This window comes from Halichoerus grypus, chromosome 12, assembly GCF_964656455.1.
Source record: "Halichoerus grypus chromosome 12, mHalGry1.hap1.1, whole genome shotgun sequence".
Classification (NCBI taxonomy): domain Eukaryota; kingdom Metazoa; phylum Chordata; class Mammalia; order Carnivora; family Phocidae; genus Halichoerus; species Halichoerus grypus.
In genome coordinates this window covers 66,102,495-66,128,891 of record NC_135723.1, presented here as the reverse complement: position 1 = coordinate 66,128,891, position 26,397 = coordinate 66,102,495, and the positions used below count along the sequence as shown (strand labels likewise).

The following is a 26,397-nucleotide window of genomic DNA, read 5'->3' as shown; positions in this document are numbered from 1 at the left end:
TTACTTTCATGTGATTATTGGTCTTTCAGTTTTCCTTTTCTGCGAATTTCAACTCTATATGCTTCGCCTATTTTTCCATGCAGTTACTTAGTTTTTTCTTATCGATTCATAGGCTTTTTGTTGTTTGTTTAGTATTTTCTGGAAAAATAACTATTTTTAGCTTGTAATTATCTTTTCTTAGTTTATGGTTTATCTTTTCACCTTAGGATGTCTTGGATGTAGAGAAATGTTTAATATTAATGTAATTAGATATATGTATATTTTCCTTTAGGAATTGTGCTTTTTATGTTTCAAGAAATCCTTCCCTACTCTGAGGTTATAAAGATGTTCTCCCATATTTTCTACTAAAATGTATTGTTTTCATCATTTTGTCTTTAAATTATCTGGTTTGATTTTTTTTTTATTTGGATAACCAAATGTCTGAGCAGCACTTTTTTGTCCATTCTTTCCCCACTGACCTGTAATGCCACTTTTGTAATATATCAACTTTTTATGTATATGGAGGTCTATTTTGGAGCTCTTTATTCTATTCTAGTGGTTCGTTTGTCTATTCTCCCAATATTAAACTGTCTTAATTATAAGTATTGATACCTGGTAGGCAAGTTAAAAATTAAATTGACTTGGCTAATTGACTTGGCTCATTTGGCTCCCTGTTTTTACAATTTACGGTCAGATTGTCAAACTCCACAAAGAAAAAAAATCCTCTTGAGATTTTTATTGGAATTGTACTAAATTTATCACATAATTTGGAGAGAATTGATGTCTTTGTGACATTGAGCCTTTCCATTTGTGAACATGGTAGATCTTCATTAATTTAGGCCTACTTCAGTATTTTCCAAAAATGTTTATAATGTGCTTCCCTACAAATCTTTAAACTGATTTATTCCTTTGTACTTTTGTTGTTGTTGCTACTTTTTACATATGATATCTTTTTATTTATTTTTAAATCATCACTGGTATGTAGGAACATAATTGATTATTGTAAACCTACTCAACTATCTTACTAGTTTTGGTAATTTATTTATAGAGAAGGATCTTTTTAAAATGTAAATTAAGCAGTGTCAATTCCTTATTCAGAGCTAGTTCATGTCTTTAATTGCAATTAGAATAATTTCCAAATTCTTTATCATATCTACAAGGCCCTAAATGATCTGGACTCTGTTTTCCTCTACAGTACTCTCCCTTTTTTTCACTAGGCTCCAGCCTCATAGGCTTTTTTTCTGGACAAAAAAAGACTAAATTCCTTTTTTCTTCAAGAATTTTCCACCTCCTAGATGCTTCTCCTCTAGATCTACCCATGTCTGGCTCCTCATTAATTGAGTGTGAGCTGGAACATACTACCTCCTCAAAGAAGACTTCCCTGTTTGGGTGGCCACACCCTTCCTCTCTGCCCCCTCTCCCAGTCACTTTCCATCCTATTACGCTGATTTATTTTCTTCATTGCATTTACCACTTATGTGGAATTTTTTTTTTTTAAGATTTTATTTATTCATTTGTCAGGGAGAAAGAGAGGGAGAGCACAAGCAGGGGGAGCGGCAGGCAGAGGGACAAGCAGGCTCCCCGCTGAGCAGGGAGCCCCACGTGGGACTTGATCCCCGGACCCTGGGATCGTGACCTGAGCCCAAGGCAGACGCTCAACCGATTGAGCCACCCAGGCGTCCCTATGTGGAATTAGTTTTGTTATGTATTTATGTTTATTATCTGTCTCTCCTACTAGAGTGTAAGCTATGGAATGGCAAGAACAGGTCTTATTTATAGCTGTAACCCAGCACCTTCTGGGAACGTAAGTTCAGTAGAAGTTTATTGAATGAATGAGTATAAAATAAGTATTATTCCTATTTTATTTATTTATTTTTTTTAAAGATTTTATTTATTTATTTGACAGAGAGACAGCGAGAGAGGGAACACAAGCAGGGGGAGTGGGAGAGGGAGAAGCAGGCTTCCCGCGGAGCAGGGAGCCCGATGCGGGGCTCAATCCCAGGACCTGGAATCATGACCTGAGCTGAAAGCAGACGCTTAACGACTGAGCCACCCAGGCGCCCCAAGTATTATTCCTATTTTAGAGATAGGGAAACTGAGATACAAAGAGGCTAAGTGATCAGACCATCACCTAATAATTTGAACCAGATCTGTCTGACTTCAAATCCTAGACTGTTTATAATTTAGACATTTCAATTAATTTATTTATTTGGATCACCAAAGACACAATAATTATGTAAATGTGCCCTCGAGCTACATCCAAAGGCCTGAAAAATGGCAACCATGCTTTGCTCTTGGAATTGCTTTCTTAAAAAAAAGTTCTTTTTTAACTATTGAAAAGAAATGTATGCTGTAATCACATGATTATTAGTAGTTAGACTATGCAGTTTGGCTTAAATGATGTTAAGATTCTAAAAGTCATTAGAACTATCTTCCCTGTTTTTTAAATGAAAATCGCAACCTCTCAAGTTATTTAGGTAAAGACCACAGCTTATTACATTAACTTAAGAATAGAATCAAGGCTATGTAGATTAAAGGTGACACTTATAAATGAGTATTTGCTCTTTCTAAGAGACTTCCTTTTCAACAAAGGAAATAATAATCATATCTTTCACAGATAAAATTGATGGAGGGCTAAAAACAAGCATTGGAAAGCATTTACTCAATAAAGACACTCCAAATGTTATATATTTACAGTTAATTTTTCAAAATACATTCGCACTCATTTCATTCACAAAATAATACAATGATGTAAATATTCTTATTTTTACAGGAAGAGAAAAGGCCAAGGTCTAACCACAAGGCAATGGCAAGAAGGATTAAAGTGAAATTCTCTACTTCAGGTTATCTGGCTGAAGGGCCACTTCTTTTACACATATATTATAATGAAGAAATAAGAACCATCAAAGAATGTTGTATACATGTTACGGAAAAGGGTTGTTTTATTTGTTACGATCTCTGCTATTAATGGTCCCTAGCATCACATTTTAATGGTTCTTAGCATCAGATTTTTTTCTTTTCTAATTTAATCAATGAAAATGTTTCATATTCCAGAGTGAGGGAAAACAAATTGTGCTTTCTGAACATACTGTATTGTTCTTAAAACTCAATGTAACTACAGTCATACTATTTTCAAAATCTATACAGCTTTAATCTCCTTTTTACTTTCTCAAGTGGTGAGTAAGGGTATTAAGAGAATTCATATTTAAAGGAATACAGCAAATCCTTTCATAAAGAGGAACAATTCTTTTATGTACTTATCACACTATAATTTATATATTGATAACTACTTTTTCTACCTAATTTTTTTTTAGAGATATTTTTATTTATTCATTCAAGACACAGAGATAGAGAGAGAGAGAACATGAGCAGGGGGAGAAGCAGAGGGAGGGGGAGAAGCAGGCCCCCTGCTGAGCATGGAGCCCGATGCGGGGCTGGAGCCCGATGCGGGGCTCGATCCCAGGACGCTGGGATCATGACCTGAGCTGAAGGCAGACGCTTAACCATCTGAGCCACCCAGGTGCCCCATACCTAGATTTTTTTTAAGCTATATTCACAGAGCCTATTTTTAGATGTTAAAAATGATCCATATTAAAGAAAAGCAGATCTTAAATATTACAAAGTAGCAGAAGCCAATGTTCCTTAAACATCAAAGTCTCTCTATTGGATATCAAAAATAAAATCTTCTTAAAATGGATGTCAGAAGAAGATTCATTGTACTCCATTGATGTTTGTCATGAACTTGTTTATCTTCCAAACACTTCAAAAACGTCTCTTCACGTACTACTTTTAGACCATGCTTCTTCTACTCTCTCATTAATGCTTCCAAATTTTGGCATGTGTGACATTCACGTTCACTCCCCACTTCCTTGCTTCTCGGAGTCAGGTACCATCCTGGTCTTTCTCTGCACCATTCAGGCCTGACGTGAAACATGCCATCGAGAAATGTTTGCTGATAAACACAGAGACCACAGTCTCCTACACCCTGACCTCACCATTCCTCAAAGCTTCCCACTAGACTGACCTTTTCCTCTCTTCTGCTCAGCCATCACATGTATGGCCATACTGGTATGCTAATCAACATTTGGAAGTGCTCCATCTCTAAGATTTCAAACCCAAAAACTGGCCTCCTGATTGTAATCCCAAATCCTTACCTCTTCTCCACTGCTGCTCACTCTTGCTAAACCTGCAAGCCCCCCTAACCCTAACCTTCAGTCCATTCTCCTTTCTTAACTTTTGGGCACATTAAAAATGTTATAGCCCGTACTCTAAATTAGCCCTGATCTCCCACCTTGCCGTTTTCTGTGAGGCCATGTGCTAAGTAGTTCAATCTATTGTGAAAAGGAGGGTAAGAGAAAAGGGAGTTTAAAAAAAATTTAAGGGGTGCCTGGGTGGCTCAGTCGTTAAGCGTCTGCCTTCGGCTCAGGTCATGATCCCAGGGTCCTGGGATCGAGCCCCGCATCGGGCTCCCTGCTCAGCGGGAAGCCTGCTTCTCCCTCTCCCTCTACAGCTCCCCCTGCTTGTGCTCGCTCTCTCTGTCAAATAAATAAATAAAATTTTAAAAAAATAATAAATAAAAAATAAAAAAAATTTAAGAGCTAGTAAGGATCCTAATTCCGCCCCTTAAAATAGTACAGGAGGAAACAAGAAGATTATGACTAGTCTAAGATTTCCAGAACTTATTGGCCCTTTCCAGGTCTCTCCCCCAAACACTGCCCCACTCCTTTATGTCTTACCTGTTCCCTACCCAACCAGTCCCCAAGGGAAACCACTTCAATATCATTTTCCTTGGGCCCTTGTCCTTGTTGCATTTAACTTGCCAATTTCTAACCTATTTTTTTCTATTTTTCTTGGCTTGCTGAGCATTGAGCCAATTCCATTTCAAATTTATCCCAACTAACTGAATGTTTCATGTTGCTCAGAATCCTTTCATTCTTATCCATTTGAGTCCCTATTAAATTCTCTATCAGTTTCCCATCCCACTCTCTTACACTTCTGCAAATGAGTTTACTACTCACTTTGCTTAATGTTTAATGCCAAGGAGAGTAACTTAATAGCAAACTCTCAATTATTTGCTGTTTCCTGAACATACCCTGCTCTGCTACATCCATGGCTTTCTCACCTTGATCCTGCTATTGAAATGTCCTCATAGCACCTTTGGGTATATCTGTATGAGGCCAGCTGAATATCATGTCTCAAAAGGTCACCACCTAGTTCATTTTCCACCTTAGTACTCAATTTGCACCACTTTATTTTGATATGATTTCAGACTTATAGAAAAGTTGCAGAAGTTTTATGGGGCGCCTGGGTGGCTCAGATGGTTGAGCATCTGCCTTCGGCTCAGGTCATGATCCCAGGGTCCTGGGATCAAGCCCCATGCCGTCAGGCTCCCTGCTCAGCAGGAGGCCTGCTTCTCCCTCTCCCACTCCCCCTGCTTGTGTTCCCTCTCTCGCTGTCTGTCTGTCAAATAAATAAATAAAAAATCTTAAAAAAAAAAAGAAAAAAGAAAAGTTGCCGAAGTTTTATAGATATACACATAGAAAAAAATAGAATTCAGATGTCGTTCAACCAGATTCTTAATATATTAACATTTTACTACATTTGCTTTCTTCTCATTCCCTCTCTTTCTCTCTCTCTCTGTACGCATACACAGATACACATATTTACATATATATGCATAATCTAAAGTATTTAGGGGTAAAAGGGCATCATGTCTGCCAGCTAATCTTAAACAGGTCAGAAAAAAACACACGTATCACACATATATATATATATATAGTTGTATAGTTATGTATATATTACTCCGCATATGTGTGTGTATATATATGTATATTTGAGAAAAGGACTTTGTTGGCTCCTTCTCCTTTGCGCCACAACTAAATGGCTAAGAACTCTAAATTCTACCCTGAGCTCTCCTGTCTACCTATACACCCTCCCTGGGTGATTTCATCAGTCCCATTGACTTAAAATACTGTCCTTATACTGATGGCTCCCAGATTTATTTATTTATTTAGCATGATCCAACCACCTATTTGAAATATTGATGTGGACTTCTAACTGGTATATTAAACTTAACATAACCAAAATAGAATTCCCCACTCAACCTGTTTTTCCCTCATCTTCTTCATTTCCACACATAATACTACTATCCACTCAGTTGCTCAAGCCAAAAACCTGGGAGTCATGTTCAATTCCTTTTCCTCTCCTCCCCACATACTCAACCTATTGATCAACTCCTCTAAATATATGCTGGGTTGTCTACTTCTTTTCCTCTCTACAGCTCCTATTCCACTCCTAAGCCATCATCACCCTCACTGGGCCCACTCTAAGTCTCCTATCTGGTTTCCCCACTTCCATTCTCACCCTCTTATCTATTGTCCTCAGAACAGTCAGTACAATCTTTAAAAACAAATAAGCCATATTATGTCACTGCCCTGTTTAAAATCAACCAGTGGCTTCTGATTGCATTTCGAATAAAGTCCAAATTCCTTTTGCTGGCCCCCGCCTACCCCTGAGATCTTTTCTCCTACCACTTCCCCCAGCTCACTGGACTCCAATCATGTTGACCTTCATGTAGTTCCAGGATCATGTCAAGATCATTGCCATCTCAGGGCTTTTGCATTTACAATCCCCTCCACCTAGAATGCTTGTCTCCCCAACCCCCCACCCCCCACCCAGCCAAATTTACTATGGCTGACTCTTATCCTTCAGATCTCAGCTCAAAAGTCTCTTTGTCAAAGAGGCCTTTTCAGACCCTGCCTAGGACAAGTCACCATCTAGCATACTTCCCTGATTTGCTGTACTTCATAGCACCTATCTGTAATTATACTTTGGTTAACTTGATCCTTGTTTGTTTCTCCCATTTAACATATGTTCTAAGAGAACTGGGACTCTCACCACAGCATCCTTGATGTACGTGCTCAAAGACTGGTTGATGTGTGTACATCATGTTTACATATGTGTGTATGCACTATCAGTAAGTTCTCTGAGGGTAGGTATCATATCTTCTTCATCTTTTTGCCTTGTATATAGGAGGCACTTAACAAATCTGTAGAAGGAGTAAACTAATGCACATCTTGTTCTTTTCAAAATAAAATTAAGACAGGAAATTTTTTTTTGTCTGATTAAAAAATATCCTTCCTCCCCCAATCATTTACAACAAAACATCCTATCAAAAAAATCAGTGTTTCTCAGGATTTTTGTGCTGTTCTATTTTCATTGAGGTGAAAAGGCAGAGGAGATTTCACAAAGCATTCTTTGATTTGTCTCCCACTTAATGCTTTTCATTCTCCTGAAAAAGACATACTGAAAACATTCCATTCTTTCAATACAGACATCCTGAAGGCATTCAAATGTCACTCAAAATTTTTTTCAAAAGCCACAGAAACCAACTATTCCTTGGATTTTTTTTTCTTTTATGAGTCAAGGAACATTGTTTACAGCTTGCCCTGAGGCTTCTGTTAATGTTTGTTAGAATGGGGTGTTCAAGTAGAGTTGCTCTGTTCTTTTATAATGGCAGACTGCTGCAGATTAATTTTCCTCAACTCATATATTTTCAATGACATAGAATGTTATAAATGGCTTCCAATAAACAGGAAGGAAAGTCAAAAATATTTTCTCGAACCTTCTCCTCCCCCCATTCTTTTAAATTCTTATCTAAAATTTAAGTGAATATTATTTTAATGTTCTAATTCCTTTTAGTTACTGAGATAACTTCTTAAGAAATTAAACTTTTTCTCAGTTTCAAGCATAATGTATACTTGATCGGCCCTCAACAATATGAACCTTTTCTATAGAAGGTGAAATATTGTAATTATTTGTCTTTCCACTAGCAGTAGCAATACTTATTAATTAGCAGCCTTCTCCAGTCTTCCCCATCTCTCTCTTCCTTTTTCTTAGTCTTTACTACACAACTCCCTCATTCAAAGTAAATGATCAAATAAATGTGTTTAAGTCTTTAAAAAGGAGGTTGTTGATCTGTTTTCTAAAACAAAAAAATGATCCCCTCTTATTACAGAGATGTTTTGACTTTTTTTCAGAAACTCCATGGATTATGAATAGTTTACTATGTAAACTATGTAAAAGTTACTGATAAAATAAGAGGAATATAAGCTCTTTTTCCATAACATAAAAATCCCACCACACAAAAAAGAATTTCTGTTAAAATTCCTATTTTTCTGTTTTTCATATCTAAAATTGAATGGAAGTCATCATTAAAGATATTCAGTAATCAAAATGATCCACAATATAATGTTGGTAGTGTATGTAAAAATGACCATAAAAGTAAAATGAAATATAATGTTATAGTAGGATAACTACAATGGCATCCTTAGCTACTGTTGGAAAACCTAAGTTTAGGGAAGGTGCATCCTTAAAGATAAATATAAATTATTAAAGGGAGTTTTAATAAATTTTAATAAATTTTTAGCTTTATTTTACAACAGTGCTTTGAAAATGGACTAGTAATTGATAATCACATCAATTCTTTTGTCTCAATATTAATGGTTTATATAGAAACGGATATAAAGAAAAGTTTCTCAGAAAGATGGAATTGTTCATTGTTCTGGCGGATATGTAAAAACAATGCTGACTCAAAAGCAGCCAAGTGGACAGCTGCAGATGCTGTACCCAATGGAAATACTAAGCAGGCATAGCACAAATCAATAATTAACAAAGCAGATGTACAAAGCTTGATGAGGATGAATAATTGCATAGGCAGGAATGGTAAAAGGAGCTGATAACAGTACTAGTTTTGTAAGAAATTAGATAAACTCTTTGTATTCACAAATTTGTTAGCAAGAGTACTTCAATGCCTAATAGTACACAAGGAATATCTTTTCAAAATGCTTTGATTAAATTGATATGCACCTTTAATAACACTTATCACTAAGGATTATTTAGAAATCAAAATTATCCACAAAGAAATATTGGTAGGGTGACCATAAACATAATTTTAAAGGTAAATAATGAAATAATGTTCTAGGTGCATCTAACTACAGGGGCATCAAATTGTTTATTTTTGGAATTCTTAAGTTTAATGAAATGTCGAAGAGGGAGGTATATCTTTAGGGCACATCCTTTTCTAACTTTGGTGTGTGTGTATGTGTGTATAAACCCTTTCCTAACTAGTCAATAAGTTTCTTGGGGATAAATATCATGTTTTATAATGTACTCTAAAAGCACTAAGCCCAGTGCCTTATATGTAAATAAATACATTTTGATTTCTTCAGAATATAATTAAAATGGACAATATGATTAAGTATGCTTTAGTAAAAGCATTCTGAGTAAATTCTTTACATAAATGCTGAATACATGACTTGGAAACATCTTTTAGGAGTCTTTTTTTTTTTTGAGAAATAATTCTTAAATTGCAGTGACTTTAAAAACTAGAAATTTGCAGTGGTAATAGATGCATTTTTATAGCAAACTTGGAAAGCAAATTTCAGAGTTTTAGTTACGTAAGGAAGATAGGTATGTAAGGTTCATTTATAGCCTTCTATTTTCCTTAGGACATATGTTGCAGGAATAACTGCCCTCATGAATGCAAGGATTCATTGCTCAAAACTCTATCAAGTGCTCTAACCTGAAGATTCCTTCTTTACATGGCCATTTTATATCATTCTATTTTCTTTGAGTTATCATTGAAAATCCATACTTTCTACTGTCTACTTGTTCATTAATTTACAAATGTTTATTGAGTACCTACTGTGTGCCAGGCTCTATTCTAGATGTTGGGAATATAGCAGTGAACAAGCAAAAATCACTTCACTTATGGAGATTTTATTCTAAGGATGGAGACAAATCAGTAAAATATTTGATAAATTAGTGTTCAGTACTAAGGGGGAAAAAATGAAACAGAGAAGTAGGGTAGGAAATCTGAGAAAGAAGTAGGATTTTAAATTGAGTGGCCAGGAAAGGCCTCACTGAGAAGTGACATTTGGATTAAATCCTGAAAGAGGTGAAGGAGCTAGTCCTTTGGCTCTCTGGGGGGAAAAGCATTCCAGGCAGGGGGAATCCCAAGTTACAAAGGCCTTGAAGTGAACCAGTGCTTGGCATAGTTGAGAAATATCAAGGAGGCCAATGTGTCTGGAAGAGACCAAGGCAGAGAGTGGGGGGACATGAGATCAAACGGATGATAGGAGGCTAGGTCATAAAGGACCTCATAGGTAAGAATGGAAGCCATTGAAGTGTTCTGCACAGAAGAGTGACATCTGACTTTTTAACAGGATCACACTGGCCACTGAATTTTGAGAATAAAGTGAAGAGGGCAAGGGTGGAAATATGGAGATCATTTAGGCTACAGCTATAAGCCAACAAGAGATGGTGGCTTGAAACAGGATGGTGGCAGTGGTGATAGTGAGAAGTGGCTGGATTCTGGATATATTTTGAATATAGTATTCACAGGATTTTCAGACAGAATACGATGTAAGGTTTTCTACTATTTGTGATAGTTAAATTTCCACTGTTCCCTCCTAACTGATCAAAAAGTTACAAATTCTCACACATTTTCTGTCATTCCTAGATTATGATGTTAACATAACTTTTGTTCCTGAGTTTTTAAAACATATTTCAATGATTTCTGTGTCCTGTCTCAACCTTGAGGAAGGGTAAAGAGAAAATGTGGCTCAGAAATTTGACAGTGACAACACTATCTTATGAGCTCATCCTAAACTGTAAGCTTGGGGAGACTTAGTTCTTACCTTATTTCCTCCAGGCCTGTCTCAGAACCTTGCACACATCAGGCTCTCAAAAAATGTTGAATGTCTCTACATTTTCCACGGAATAACAAACTGAAGACAACATCCAGCGGTATCAATTGCACAGTCATAAATTAAAATGTGTATTTTAGGGGCGCCTGCGTGGCTCAGTCGGTTAAGCGCTTGCCTTCCGCTCAGGTCAGGATCCCAGACTGCTGGGATCAAGCCTGCGTGGGGCTCCCTGCTCAGCAGGGAGCCTGCTTCTCCCTCTCATTCTCCCTCTGTGCTCTCTCTCTCTCCCAAATAAATAAATAAAATATTAAAAAAAAATAAAATTTGTATTTTATTAAAGATATTAAGCTGGAATACTCAACTGATAAATGTATTTGAGCTTCCTCAAATAATAAAGATGCTCATTAACACCTTTCAACCTGAAGTTGTTTTAGCTTTTCCTAACCTTTTAACTTAACTAAAGGGCGGAGAAGATTGGCTTTGCGATTCACAGCTGGAGCGGTCATGTCACACCGCCTCTCTCTTGTGAAGTTCCCGCAGTGTTCAGCCGTCTTGAACAAGGCACAAACGTCTATAGGAATTATCAGACAAGATGCGTGTATACCAGTGGCTGGAGACCCAAGCCTCTCCCTGGACCCAGCCCACACAGACCCCGGAGACACGGGCCTACGCTGTGCACGCCGGGAGTTGTAGTTTCCCTCCCTTCTCTCACGTCCTTTCGAGTGTAGCCGCCGGCGCGCTAGCGCCCCAAGCGGCGCGCAGGCTCTGTGAAGCGCAGCGCACGAGGACGGCGAGGAGCGTTTCCTAGCAACGGGGGAGCGGCAACGTCACGGCGGCTGGTTCTAAGCGCAGCTGCCTACTGTAGAGTCGGTGTGTGTACCTTCCGGCACCTGCGGGCTGGAGGGAACGCTTCTTACAGCCGTGTCCGAACGTTCTTCGTCTGTCCTTACCCGCTTTATCCTGCCCCAGGTCACGGAGAACAGCCTCCCGCCGCGACCCGCCTCTGAGGCCCGGGCCTTCTGGGCTAGAGGCGGTCCGGTCGGTTCCCGCTGGCCCTCGCCCCCCGCGCCCGTGGAGCCAGCCAGCCGCCCGCGGCCTCGGCGGGACGATGCTGGAGTCCATTCGCGTGACGGGTGAGTGCCGGGAAAGGCTGGCCCCTGGGTTGGCAGGGGCGGCCAGCGTCCTCCCGGCCGCTGGCGGCGGGTGTGGGGCGACTCGGGGCCCCAACCGCCCAGAGGCCGAGGTAACGGTAGGATGTGGGTTCCGCGCGGGGCGCGGGCGCTCAACCTGGCGCCGGGAACAGTGCGCGGCGCGCTGGCGGTGCTCAGAGAAAATGCGCGGAGGGAAGACAGAAAAAACGGTCCCTTTTCCTTTTGTCGCTTATTATCAGTAAGCACGTGCCATGGAATCTATGGAAGTAAATTATGATATACACATTACTGGCCCTACAAATGTGCTGTCTAAACATTTCATTTCAAAACGTATTAGGTGCTATACGGTACTGGCGTCTAATTTTCTAGAATGTTCAGAAAAATCAGAGCTAAGCAAAAGAACACATTCCTGTATATGAGTGTTTACACAGTGTTTATTTCTCTCTATGCTTTAATTCTTAAGTCAGTGAGAACGTTTTCAGTTTGTATTATTAGTAGGTCACTCTATAGTATGTATTATACCAACCTGAAGAAATAGGTGTTCAGACCCCAGGTCAGAAAGTTTACTTGCCTTTTATTTAAAAAAAAAGTATGGATGTTAACCATTTAAATATTATATTACATATTAGAAGGCTTTTCTTGGCCATTATCCTGGCATTCAATTCTGTATAACATTTCTGCAAGACAGGGTCCGTGGTAGTCCAGTATCATGATGAAGAACAACAGAGTAAAGGGAAATGCCTAATCCTGAAGCTAGTGTCAAAATAAGGCTGGAATTTTTTACTATCAGGCATTGCAGTACCAAACAGACCATTTTTTTTCCTATCGGTTTTTAAATTCTAAACTGAATTCCTTTCCAATGAAAATACTTGTGGTCTTAATTTTATGGTGTTTTACTTCATGTTCGGTTTTTTAAAATAGGGAGCTGATACTGTACTTTATCTTATTATTTATGTTGACAGGAAGCACAAGATCTAAGAAGCAACTTAAATTAACATTAGTTTTTTAAAATGTAATTTGATGTGGACACTATTTTTTCATCTTAAATTACAATGAAAAATTTGAAAAAGTTACTCAAAAATACCATACCTTCTTTTTGTTTTGGAGCAGGGTCTCTCAGCTTTGCACTATTAACATTGAATTAATGGATAATTCTTTGCTGTGGAGGGCTGTCCTATGCATTGTAGAATGTTTAACAGTACTCCTGGCCTCTACTCACTAGATGCCATTAGCACCCCCCCCACATACACACACAGTTGTGACGACCAAAATGTCACCAGACATTGTCAAGTGTTCCCTAGAGGGCAAAATAACTCCCCTCCCCATCTAAAAACCACTGCCTTGGGGAAAAATATAGTTTGATTCCGTCAAAGTGAAGGTTTTTAGACAACGATTTAGAATAATATCAATTAAAATAATTTCCCCAAAACAAAACAATCATTGTAGAGAGAGAATACGATTATGATAGTAGTATTAGAAAGTGGGTATTCTGACCAACCAGTCAGCAACAGAAAGTAGATCTCCTTTTCAGTAGGTGGAGGTGGAAGTTAAAGAGAGGTGCTTTATGAAACAGTAGACTCTTTCCTCTTGTCTCAACTCCATTTCTGTAATTTAGCAGCAAAAATCAATCCAACTCTGCGTGTTGCATACCCTGAGATAGATAATTTCGCAGTGAGTTTCTATAGTTCAGTAAGAATTAAAACAGCCATTTGAGGCAGCTAGAGCATCAAATTTACAGCCCTTTTAAAAATAATTTATCAGGTGATTTTTCAAAATAGTTTATTTCTTTTATATAGTACTTGACTAGTTAAAATGGTAGTTTCAGAACCCTATGACAAGCAGTTTCACTAACATACTAGAAAACCCATTTTGGACAGCTAGAAACTTATGAAGAGAGTATAGCTGAAAACATGCCCCCCTTTTCCCTTGCTATCCTCTCACTACTCATTGATACCTAAGAAGCCCGTGTTCTTCTGGTGGTTTCTAATGTCAGGAGTGAAGCAATTAAATACTTCTGAAATCTCTTTCTGTATAATATCTTTCTTTTGACTTATTAATCATAATTTAATATAATCTAAATATAATGTCCTGGTAGAACTGCTGACGGGGGAAGTAAAATAAGATGTCTATGCTATGTATACTGTTTGAAATGGAATCAAATCAGAAAAGTTTTTGTTTGCCTTCTCATATCTTTTGAAACATAGTTTATTATACTAAAGCCACTAAAATGTTGATTCTAGAATGTAGATGCAATTACTGTTAAATTTACCTTGGAAGTCCAAATGTAATGATTCTAACTACTTTCCCATTTATATTATCCCATGGAGTATTTCTGTAGGAGCTGAATATAATATTGAATTTAACAATACTGGTAGTTAACACAGGCTGCTTACCACAGGCTGGCACTGTTCTTAGCACTTCATATACATTAACATTTTCAATCTTCACACCAATACTATGAAATATGTAGTAGTATTACCCCATTTACAGATAAGGAAACTGCAGCACAAAGAAGTTAACTTGGTCACGGTCACAGCTACTAATAAATAGCCAAGATTCAGATTGGGGAAGTTCCATTCCAAAGCCCATGTTTTCAACCACTAGGAAAGGCAGAACACTATTAACAATGACTATATGTTGATTTAAGCCACAAAGTTCAACATGAAGATCTCATTTAACATCAGTGGTATATTATCTGATAGTTTACTCAGGTTGTTCTTTTTTAAGTTTTTATCACAAGCAAGCTGTCAATAAGTTTTGCCTGGAAAAATCGTACTTTACTTGATTATAAAATTTTCAAGATAGACAGACCTCTGGCTCATTCAATGAGTAACAAAAAGCTTCAGAAGCCGTATTGATTATGTTAATTTTTGATTTCCTACTGCCCATATTTTGTATGGGCTATAAGTGATTAATGAAAAGAAATGATTAACGAGTCATCTGGAAATGAAGCTCCTTTGTAACAAAAGTGAATGTTTAAAAATAACTGGAGACAAAAGTCATCTTAAGGCCACTGTTTGGCCATATGGGATGAATACACTTAGGCCCATAGCTCCTGTTTGTGTTATAGCAGTAGGTACCTGCCATTAAAACTTGTCTTCAGCATCACTGTTTCATTTTTTTTATGCCATTTTGGTATGATTCTTTTTTTCAACCTTCAGGCATTCAAATCCTGTATCCTTTCCTTCCTCTCAAATATTATCTTCCCTTGGCTACATCTCTGGCCATCCTTTCATAAGCAAGGCAGTGAGCCAGCAAAAACAAACAGGTGTATGCCATAAAGAGACAATTTCAGTATTGGAGTAGGCCATCATACAAACCAATGTAAAACTGCAACTGTGACAGGTGCTTCAAAGAACCTTCTGGGGAAGTTGTCCTGGACAAGTGATATTTGAACTGAAGGGTGAGTGAGAATTAATCTAACACAGGGGAGGAAGAGCTCTCCAAATATAGGGGACAGTGTATGAAGAGGTGTTGTGTCTGGAGAGAGAATGGTAAGTGGAAAGCCATGGGGAAGGTGGTTTTCTGGCATGTTCATTGTTATTTCAGATGGTGTTTAGAGTGGCATTATAGAATACCCTGCATATTTCTAACTGTAAAATAATAACACAACGGTTTCTAACCAAAAAATGACAATGTCACCTTATAATCATTGTTACTTGTTGAGTAACACTGAAGTGCTCCTAACTGGGAGTGTGACATTTTTGGGAATCCTGAAGTAAAGTTGACTTTCTCAGTTCCTGAGTGACATGAGCAGTGCCTTTTCATCTCTCTCTCTTTTTTTTAACTTACGATTGGGAAACTATATTGGGTTCTGTCGAATTTAGAGATACTAAAATTAGTAGGTTATCTGTTATAATGCAGACAAATTGGGCAATAAATATGTTTTCAAAGATACTGATTTTTTCATATACCATTTAAAAGGTTAAGGTATAACTCACATTCAGTATAGTTCACAAGTCTTAAATGTGTAGCCCAATGAATTTGTGCATATGTAACCACTGCCTAGATGAAGATATAGAACATTTCTAGCACCCAGTGCCCTGATCCCTCTTCCTAGGTTATAACCCATCCCTCAGTGGTAACCACTATTCTGATTTCTAATACCATAAATTAGTTTTGCCTGTTTTTGAACTACGTAAAAATGAAATTATACAGTATGTACTCTTTTGATGTTATATCATTTGAGTTTTAAGTGATGAAGAAGTACTTGATAAAATGTTAATTTTGTTTCGGGCCATATTGTTTTGTTTTGCCTTCTGTTTGTAATCAAGTAACCTATCGTCTTGTTACATAAATTATGCCAGGTTCTCAGGTTTCATCAATATAGTGAACTGTATGAAATTGCCATTTTGTGGGTCAAAATTGGTTGAATGGTATTTTCCAGCAGGCTTTGTTTCTGGTGATCTAATCTTCCTTTCAGCCATAATTACTGTGAAACCTCACCTCTTTACAGTTGTGAAAAACAAAGTTTAGTGAGTTCCTCTCTTTCCCATTCCTTTAGATGAGGAACATGAGGCACTGATGTGTTTAATGATTAGGCTAATATTACAGAGAGGTCATTGAAAGAACTGGGAATAGAAGCCAAGAATCCTGGTATCCTTTTCTCCTGTTCTAGATACAAATTAAGCTTTCATTGTGCTGGTAATTTCAGTATATTCACCTACTTGTGAATATACTGAGTATCAATTTTAATGTGCTATTATTTCCAGGTTTTTCCTTCAATAAGGTAATCAGGTTGGGGTGAATGATTTCTTTGATCAACAAATTATTTTTGTTTAAGGTTATAGTGAAGTAGATTGCTGATGGCTAAAATGTCAAATTACGTAGTGACTTTTTATTTTTTATTTTTATTTATTTATTTGACAGAGAGAGACACAGCGAGAGAGGGAACACAAGCAGGGGGAGTGGGAGAGGGAAAAGCAGGCCTCCCGCGGAGCAGGGAACCCGATGCAGGGCTCGATGCGGGGCTCAATCCCAGGACTCTAGGATCATGACCTGAGCCAAAGGCAGACGCTTAACGACTGAGCCACCCAGGCGCCCATACATAGTGACTTTTAATATAAGAAAGTAGGATTGATTGCCTTATTATTTTTCTGAGAGAAAATGAGTACACTTCCCCCAAAGAAGCCTGCATATGCTTTTAATAAGTTTTGATTTTTCAGGAAAAAGAATAGGATGTTCTTCAATGAAATCTTCTTATAGGCCTTTTATTATGTTTTTATGCATGTTTAAAAGTCATTTTTTCCTTTTTTAAAATTTTTTATTGTTAATCACCATACATTACATCATTAAAAAGTCATTTTTTCTTAAAGTAGACAATAGTTAAAATTACAAAAACAACCTTTAGGTTCTCTAATAGTACATCTTAATGCAACTGAAATAAGATCAGTGTGACTCTGAGAAATTAATTTATTCAATCACCTGTCCCACTTTTATGAACTTCGTGGGAGATCAGCATTTGGCAGGATTGGTGTTTTATTAAATAAATACACCATTGGCACTCCCAAACCTTACTCATCAGCAGATGAGCTTAAAAAGGACTGATGCTAAACCTCTCAGGTAGATAATTAGCAAGTGAGCTGAAATTCTGTGACTCCTGGGGGGAAAGAGTTTTGCCCTACACACAGTGTCACCTCTCTCCCACCCCCACTCCCCATTGAGGGATTTGGCAGATGGTTTAGGACTTTCGTTAAGTGTCCTGAAGTGTATAGGTTGCTTGAAATGAAAGAAAACTCTGAATTTAGAGGTCACTGATGCTTTATGACAAAACAAAAGAACTCTTGAGTTCAGCTCTGTGGTCATAGAGCCACTAAGTCTTAGGAACCAAAGAAAGCATTTTTACACTGAATATTCATTTTTTAAAAAATGAACAAAATATCATGTAATAAGCCATCAAAATTTAGGAATTCTTTAGAATAGTTTTATTCACTGATTTTAATTTGGTTTAACTTTCTCCATTTTTATTATGAAGACCAAATGAGAAAAGAACCTGATTACCTCCCTTTACCTTCCTGGCTGTGCCTATTCCTCACCTGACTTTTCTAAGTTTGCGATACCCTTATTATCTCCGGTTTCTTGTTCTTTCCCTTTTAGTGTCCATTTCAGTCTTCCCTTCCTAGTCACCTCTTGTCTTGTAAAGTTGTGTCTTTTTAGGGAAACTGACATTGTTCATGGGCATTGAGCTATATAGCCTGGGTTCTGGTGTTCCTTAGCCTATGTTTGCCCAGCCTGCCCAATTTGGACTATCATTTGGCAACACTTAAGTCTGAAACCCCTGAAGAACTGAGACCTACCAGCCCGTAATGAAAGTTTTATTTGTTCTGTTTATTTTTGGCTGTTTTTTTTCCATTTATTGAATGCCTTCTTTGTGTAATCAACCTTCAACTTGACCCTGCGCAGTCTAGCTCCTACCTCTGAACTTGTACATGTAGTAGACATTTAGCCCTTGCAGACTTAATGCTTTTATGTTATCTTTAAGACACCAGAATTCAAGTTTAACATGTTGGCCAGAAAATGTTAACTGGAAGGACTTTTAAGTACTTACATATTTGGATTATTATTCATTTTTGATCTGGTACTTTACCAGGTCTTTACCCTAAACCCTATGACTTCTAAGCTTTAAAAACTTATGTTTAGGGCAGGGTTTCTTTATCATAGCACTATTTTGGGATGGTTATTTTTGTCATAGAAGTCTGTCCTGTGCATTGACAGATATTTAGCATCATCCTGGGCCTCTACCCACAAGATGCCAGTAGCACCCCTCCCTCGTTGTGACAACCAGAATGTCTCCAGACACTGCCATATGTCCCCTGGGGGACACAACTGCCTCTGGTTGAGAACCACTGGCCCAGGGTTTTTCCTCTGTTATATTTTCACTTCTGCAGTTATCTCCTAGAACTGTAGAATGGTTCCAGAACTACAGATACCTGTTTATCTAGAATGGTTGGAGAGTGACATGTTTAGGGTCCTGCCATTCATTCATTCATTCATTCAGTGTACATTTATTGAATGTCTATCAGATCATGCTAGATGTTGGAAGAAATGAATAAAACACAGTTCTGGTATCTATCTTAGTACATCAGTTATTCAGATTACCATGTCTTATTAGGGTCTGTGTTCTGTACAGGGGAAGAAAAGGTGCAGTGCTGTGCATATAGCAGACTTAATATTGAATATGTGCTGATAATTGAATGAATGGCCGTATATAACACAACAGGCATGGACTCTGTAATCACATATACCTGCATTCAAATCCGTTTGCAGTTTATTACTTTATTGTCATATAACCTTGAGCAAATTATTTAACATTTCTGAGAGTTAAGTGATATAACATGTAGTTTTCTGTGAAATCCCAAACTCACATAAATGTGTCAACAAATGGTATCTGTCATTATCATCATCATCATCATCATTATTATTAACCACTGGTTATTATAGAAAGGATTCCTGAATGTCTAATCTTAAATGAGTGAATGACAGATGTATGTGGAGAAAGTTTTCAAAAAATTGAAATAAATTGTGTTTCTTGGCAAGGCAGGCATCTATCTGTCCAAGTTGGCTAGCATTGAAAATGCTTCCATAATAGGAGTCAAAGGTTGGGGGCTGGAGGCATTAGGGTCCATTGAGACTTGGAAAAGTGAACTGGTTGAGAGAATTAGATATCACTTGCAGAGAATCATATGTAATTTGGAGGAAAGGTTTATAAGCAGGCTTGGCCAGAGGTCAGATTTGTAGATAGGAGTTGGCCTGGAATCTAGTTTTGATAAGTAGGATTTAAGACAAACTTACTTTGTTGGTTTAGAATTAAATCTGAAAGTTCTTAAAGGTCTAGGCGCAATCTCATCTGTTTTCTTCACATTGCTTTCTTCCTGCTCTGATTTCTAGGTTATTGTCTGTATTTTCTGGTTTTCACATTTAAACTTACACTACCTTGTATTATTATTCAAATCATCAGAGGACTGCCTTGCCTTCAGAGCCAGATTAGAAGCTGGTTGAAGGCAGGAACAATGGATTTATAAAGATGTTTCTCGTAGCCATGTATCTAGTTAGTAGTATTCCATATGTTGAATGAAAGAATGCAAGTCAACACAGTTTTAAAGCAGAGCATGAGCATCAGTATATCAAGTGATTTGTACCTCTTTAAAGCACTTGTGAAACCTAAAGGCAAAGCTGACCTCTCCTTCATTTACCATATGATATTCTAATGTCTATGTAATAGTAATTATAATTTTTTTCAGACTTGGCAAGAAAAAAATCTTAATTTTCTTTCATATTAACCTGTAGCCTAGAATTAAGAAAATCAACCAATTGAGTGACATTACTAAAACATGCTTTAACATACACATATCATCTATTTAATTTTAAAAAATGATTTTTGAGATAAATAAGGCAGTGTCCTCCTTTTACTGATGGCTATCTTTATTTATAGCATCCAATTTCAAGATTGTGTTGGCTTTGAAAATGCCTTGGATTTTACTTTGATATTGGTGATACTATTGAAAATTATATCTTTTCTGTGAAATCATATTCTTTGGTGGAGTTGACTATTCAGATTATTTATGTGTATTACCTCACACTGATATTAAACTTTGATCATCTAAATAGTTTGAAGCTGATAATTTTTATAGATAATTTAGCATATATATGCTTGTATAGAAGTGACACTGTCTAGCATGACCAAAGTTTAGTAACATATTTTTTAATATTTAAAATGTCTTTTCTAAAGATTGTTGCAAAATTATAAAGTTTACAGAACCTTCAGAATACTTTTTGTATAATAAGCAATTTGCTTCATCTGGTATCTTTGTTATTTCTTTTGTTTTGATTTTGTTTATTAACACAGAAAAGCTTCACTGGCCTGAGCAAGAACTTGCGAAGAAGTCTGTTCTAAATGCAGAAGAGTCATTGATCATTGACAGCAAAAGAAGCATTTCACATTTATCTTCTGGGATACTAAAGGACATTTTCACAACTGGAACCAGTAGTTACAATGTCCTACTACAGAGCAAAGAGGAGAAAAAGCATTATTCACAAAAACAGTCTTCTTCTACCTACTCCAAAAGATGTAGAAAACCCAGCAAATCTCCTAGTTCTTCTCGTAGTAAAGATCTTCGCAAGATGAAAGTCCCAGTGCCTGTGATGAGCAGTGGTACTTGGTACTGCCTAGAAAGGCAGCCTGGTGTTTTTGTCACTAGTTCAGTGTCGAGTCCCATAAAGTTTACACATGATATCTCTGTTACAGGGAACAGCATAGTACTGCCACCTAAACCCAAAAACAAGGTAAAGCGACGCCATTTCTCTGCTCTGCCAAAGCCAAAGCTGCAGCCTCAATTGTCTAGAAGTTTTGAAAAAGGAGATGACTTTTCTGGGAAGAAATTTTGTATACTGACTGCTATAAAGCCCACCAACCTGGAGAAAGAGAAACTGAGATTCTTCAAATCTGATTATACCTACAATCCTCAGTTTGAATATGCAAACCCATCTCTGCCAAGTGTGTTAGCCAAACACAGCAATGCATCTGACCGATTCCTTAAACAGGTAAAACACTACTTCAGTAGTGGCATTTCATTTTTATGTAACTAAAGCAATTACTTGCAATCTTAGAAAAAGACTTTAAAAAATATTTCGGTTATTTATATGTTAACTCCTGTCCAGGACACGTAAATATGTGACAAGAAATCTCCAGATGAGTGCCATAGTCTGTATGTAAAGTATTTTGCACTAGTCAGAATCTATGATGAATCTGTTAGACTTTGTGATAAGAAGCATCTATATTTGGAAAAAGCTTCAGATTCTGGTTCCAGACTTTCATTTGGGAGTTACATACTTGTAGCCCATTAGCCAACCCACAGATGAGTGTTCCGTAGCTCACACTGTGTTTGTGTTTTCTATTTGAGTATGCCTTAGGTGGATCACACAATCTTTGGTTCCCCTGTTGTATTACATTTCCACCTTACTTAGCCTCCATAGGCATTTTGGGGAGCTAGGTTTGATACTTGCCCATGAACTTTTTAATGCTTTACTGAAATTATTTATCATCATCAAATAAATATTTCAGCACTCATTTATTTTTTTATTTTTTTATTTTTTTTAAAGATTTTATTTATTTGATAGAGACACAGCGAGAGAGGGAACACAAGCTGGGGGAGTGGGAGAGGGAGAAGCAGGCTTCCCGCAGAGCAGGGAGCCCGATGTGGGACTCGATCCCAGAACCCTGGGACCATGACCCGAGCTGAAGGCAGACACTTAACGACTGAGCCACCCAGGCGCCCCTCAGCACTCGTTTAAAGAAGAAGATAATGGAGTTTTAAAAATTATTTCCAAGGTTAGCAAATCATGATGTAAATGCTATGAACAACACTTTCCGAATTGCTCAATTTAGACACTTAGCACATAGTTTTGTGTATTACAAGGCTTAATAAACTTTGAAATCCATTTAAATTATTGAGGGGAAATTGGCTGAAGGGTGTAGTGTTGAGATCATATAGGTAGACTACATTTTGTTCAGTTAACTTTCTACACATTTTTATAATACATGAAGTTCAACTTGGCTTTGGAAGTGATTGAAAATCTGTTTGTGGGCTAGGTAAAACTGCATGGTTCCATTTGCCTGTGGTGTGTGCCCTATTTTAGCATTTTTCCACAATACAGTTCCTTGGACTTGTGGCCAGCAGATTTTTTGTTGTTATAAATGACATAAAATCTGACCAGTCTTTTGAAGCCATTATGTAAAGCTTATTTTAGGATTACAATAATTTTGGTCTTCCTATTTATTTTCCTTTGTTAGAAGAAACCTTTTCATCTGCTTCTCTGGATTTTTAATGGGTATTCACTTTTTATTTAAATGTGGTGAGATTGTGCTAAACAGTAATAAAAAGGTCAGCTATTGTTTTTATTCCTATTTTGGCAGTCATTTTCTGATTTTTTTTTTTTTAATTGCAATTGATTGAATAGGGCTTTCACTCATTTAAAATTTATGATAATTATAAAAATGCTATTTGCTTTTCCACCCATTAGTGCTAAAAGAGATGGCTGAGATTTACTTACCAATATTTTTTAATTTGGTATCCTGTCCTTACCCCTGCCAGTTGGGAAGGACATTTCCCACCATTGGATCAAAGTAAATGTTCTCTCATTTCCCTGGAAGACAATTAGGAAGCATCAGCAGCTCCACAGACTGAGAATTGACACTGCTTGACCTGTGACTTTACAATCTATTTTAACTCAATTCCAGTTTGAGGAGATAAATGTATAGTTAGGGTGCTTGAGTATATAATGTAGCACCAGCAGTCCTAGCTGGCTGTGCTTCAAATGCCACCATTTGGGAGAATGCTCCCAACAATGCCTAGTAGACTATTTAAACCACTTTAATCAAATAAAAGGGATTCATTAGAACAAGCCCTCTATAAAATATGCTTAAATTCCTATTCAGTATCTGAGTGAATTATGACATGATGTCATACATCCTTCCCCTCCCCAGCTGTGAAGCAAAAGCACAGCTTCAGAGCTAGCATGATTCAGAAACATGCTGCACAAAGAGGCCAGGATAGCTAAGTTGCCCATTGGTCTCTGGCCTCCACCCTGAAGGCCTTGTCATTCTCTAGGAGATCATCTTCCTAGTGTCAATATCTGAATCCTTCTGTGGCAGGCAGTCTACACTGTTGTTGGAGAGTGAGCATGATCCTCCAAAATTCACAGATTGGCAGAACAATGCAAAATTTTCCATGTACAGATAAGTCTATCAGAGTAGAACCAAAGCTATGGTCAAGCTCTGGTCATTCCCAGTTGATGGTCCCATCAATGTCAAGGAGTTCCAGGATTCAGGATTTTGTGGTCTAGGCATTAGGTTCCCCAGGAGAGAGTCAGGTCCTGGAGGTGGTTCATGGGATCTAGCATGGGCTATAGGACTTGAATATAACTCCAGGACTTGAATAGAATGTTCGAATATAACTTCCCGCTAGCCCCTTGCTGACAGCCATGGTGGCCCTCAGCTCCCCAACCCTTGAGTGTGTTTAAGCTTGACAGAAACTGAGAATATCTGATTTCTGTGGCTCTGGACCTTTGCAGGAAAGAGTCCAGTGCTTCCTGGGGGCTGAAGGGATCTGGGATGAGAGAATGCTGAAAGCTTTTAAGGGTCAGGTGCATCCTCCCCAGTGGGTCAGAAGTGGATCCTTAGTGGCACCCTTGTGCAGTAAAACTGACAGCCAGTGCACTTTCTGTCCTACTTCCTGAGGGCTGACTACCCCTGGGAAACCTAGATGCCAAATCCATTTGGCTTTGCATTCTGTACTTTGTTGAATAAGATTGATAGTGAGAGATGAGAAGAGTCTTCAGGGTGGTAATAAGAGTCCTTGAACTATTTTCAGTATTTCCAGCAGTCAAATGGAAATTATATATTTACATGATAAAGCCAATGGACAGCTTAAGTGATTTGTTTTCTGCCTCCGGCTGAAATCATATCTTAGTGTAGATCCAGGCTAGCTCATGCTATCTAGAAGTTCTGATTGGTAGAGTGGTATTTAATAACATTGGGAAAATAAGTTAACTTTTGTTTGGCTAGGTAAGATAAAAGTTGAATTATTTTCTTATGTGTTAATAAAACTGGAGCAGTGGAGATAATTAGCAGTTGGTAAATGGGGAGCTTTTGTGTGAGAGAAGGAAGGCTTTGGGGTGTTGGGTAAAGACCTTGGGACAAGGCTACCCTCTGGCTGATAGGGAAGAAAAGTTAAAGGTGGGTGTGCAAAATGAGCTGACAGAGCAAGCCCAAGACTGCTGACTTTAGGAAGTCTGCTTGCAAGATTAACCTTGGCCTGGTGTCTGGGAACTTAACTGGTAAACAGTTTCCTACACTGAAATAAAACTTTCCCTAAATGATAAGAGTAGCTTGCTGTGCCTAAACTGTGCAAACAGTGTTTATTTATATTAACACCTCTTTTCCTTTTGGGAGTCTGGAATTTTGGAACATGCTAGGCGTAGGGGTACTTATGTACCAGCCCCCAGGAAAAACCTTGGGTACTGATCTGTAACAAGTTTCCTTGGTAGACCACTCTTTACACATTCTTAGAACTCAGTTGCTGGAGAAATTAATTGCATCCTTTTTGACTTCATTCAGAGAGGACTCTTGGAAGCTTGCTTCTGGTTTCCTTCAGACTTTACTGGATGTAAGAAACGGGGGGTGGTGGGCTTAAGTTGATCTCTTAAAGGCATTTATTTACATTGAGATTTTAGAAAAGAAGAAGAAAAAATTCAGTACTCAAAATATGTGTTTGGGCTGTTGTATTCGCTGTCAGTTTGAGATTCCTGATCGGTTCTAAGGTCTGGTTTCTATAGCCATTGTGTTACACAGTTCCAGGGGGGACTGTCAACAAATTGAACCTGGGCCCTACATTTATACAATAGGGTTAATATTTACCATAAGCATGGGGTTCTTTGGCATCATAATACTTCTCTAATACTTTTTAGTTGTATGATATTTGTACAGAATGTCAGGTAAATTAAGTGTATGCTAAGTTAGAAATTTTGCATTGAGGGTAGATGGGGAAGAGTGAACAAAAAAAGCATATTTGTTCTCCATATACTTGTATTATTATGAAATTGCTGACACTGCCTTTTTTTTTTTTTTTTTTTTTTTTTAAGGATCCTTACTCCTCTGTTATTCCATTAAAATTGCTTTGAAATTTAAGGACAAAGTCACGTGAACCATCAGTGTGTGACAGATTACAACTAGCATTGATAGGGTACTTAATACTTGCTTGTCACTCTGTTTGCTTAGTACTTTCATCTTTAGTTCCTCACATGAGATGCAATACTTAGAGCAGTTGAAAAAATTGATCTGGAGAAGTGAAGTAACTTTTCCTGAGGTTACATATAGTAAATTGCAGAACCAGGAGTCTCTTCTAAGTACTACTGTTTTCCACACAATGGCATGTTGGCAAACTAGCTCTCAGTGTCCATGATATAAATATGAATGCTTCCACCATGGCCTGTTTCAAGCAATGTAATATCAACTGGCTTGCAAATTAATAAAAATTCAGTCAGTTCTCACAAGCCAGTATGATATGGCCCCAGCATACCACTGTTTCACACAGCGTGGTTTTCACCTGGCTTTTCCAAACCCTGATGCCACCTCCTGCACCCAAAGGGCACCAGATGAAAAGAGCCTCTCATTTTGCTGGCAAGGATCCATGCTTCTGGCATGAGCTTATTATAGGGATATTGAAGATATTTGTTTTTGCCCTTTATGATATACCTATGAAATAGCGATGATTACTGTTTTTTAGAAGCTGTAAAACAAAAATATCTCCCTGTAAGGGCATCTTTCAGTTATGGCTTCAGTCTCAACTCAGTACACTGGTAATTAGTGCCTTAGGAAGACTGTCAAGGTCAAAACTGGGCTCCTAGTCTATAAAATGCGTAAATATTTAAAAGCAGCAAATAAAAAGGCTCCTCAGAAAGACTATTCCACATTATTTCTCTCTTCTTGCCCCTGTGACTCTGCTAGGAAACAAAGCAGAAACATCCCTTCCATTAAAGCTTCCACGGTATATACCTTTTCT

General features: G+C 37.8%; 1 protein-coding gene across 2 annotated transcripts in view; it reads left to right on the top strand.

Moving 5' to 3' along the window:
* The first annotated feature begins 11,500 nt into the window (after nt 1–11,500).
* Nucleotides 11,501–26,397, top strand: part of MATCAP2 (microtubule associated tyrosine carboxypeptidase 2) — a 43,498-nt gene continuing 28,601 nt past the window's right edge. Inside the window, exons 1-2 of one of the 2 annotated variants that reach the window (XM_036101063.2) lie at nt 11,501–11,821; nt 21,084–21,379. In XM_036101063.2, coding sequence (XP_035956956.1) covers nt 11,797–11,821; nt 21,084–21,379 — 321 coding nt within the window. In that variant the 5' untranslated portion in view covers nt 11,501–11,796. Of the gene's footprint in view, nt 11,822–20,684; nt 21,380–26,397 lie in introns of both variants that reach the window. The other variant, XM_036101062.2, reaches the window with a different exon arrangement.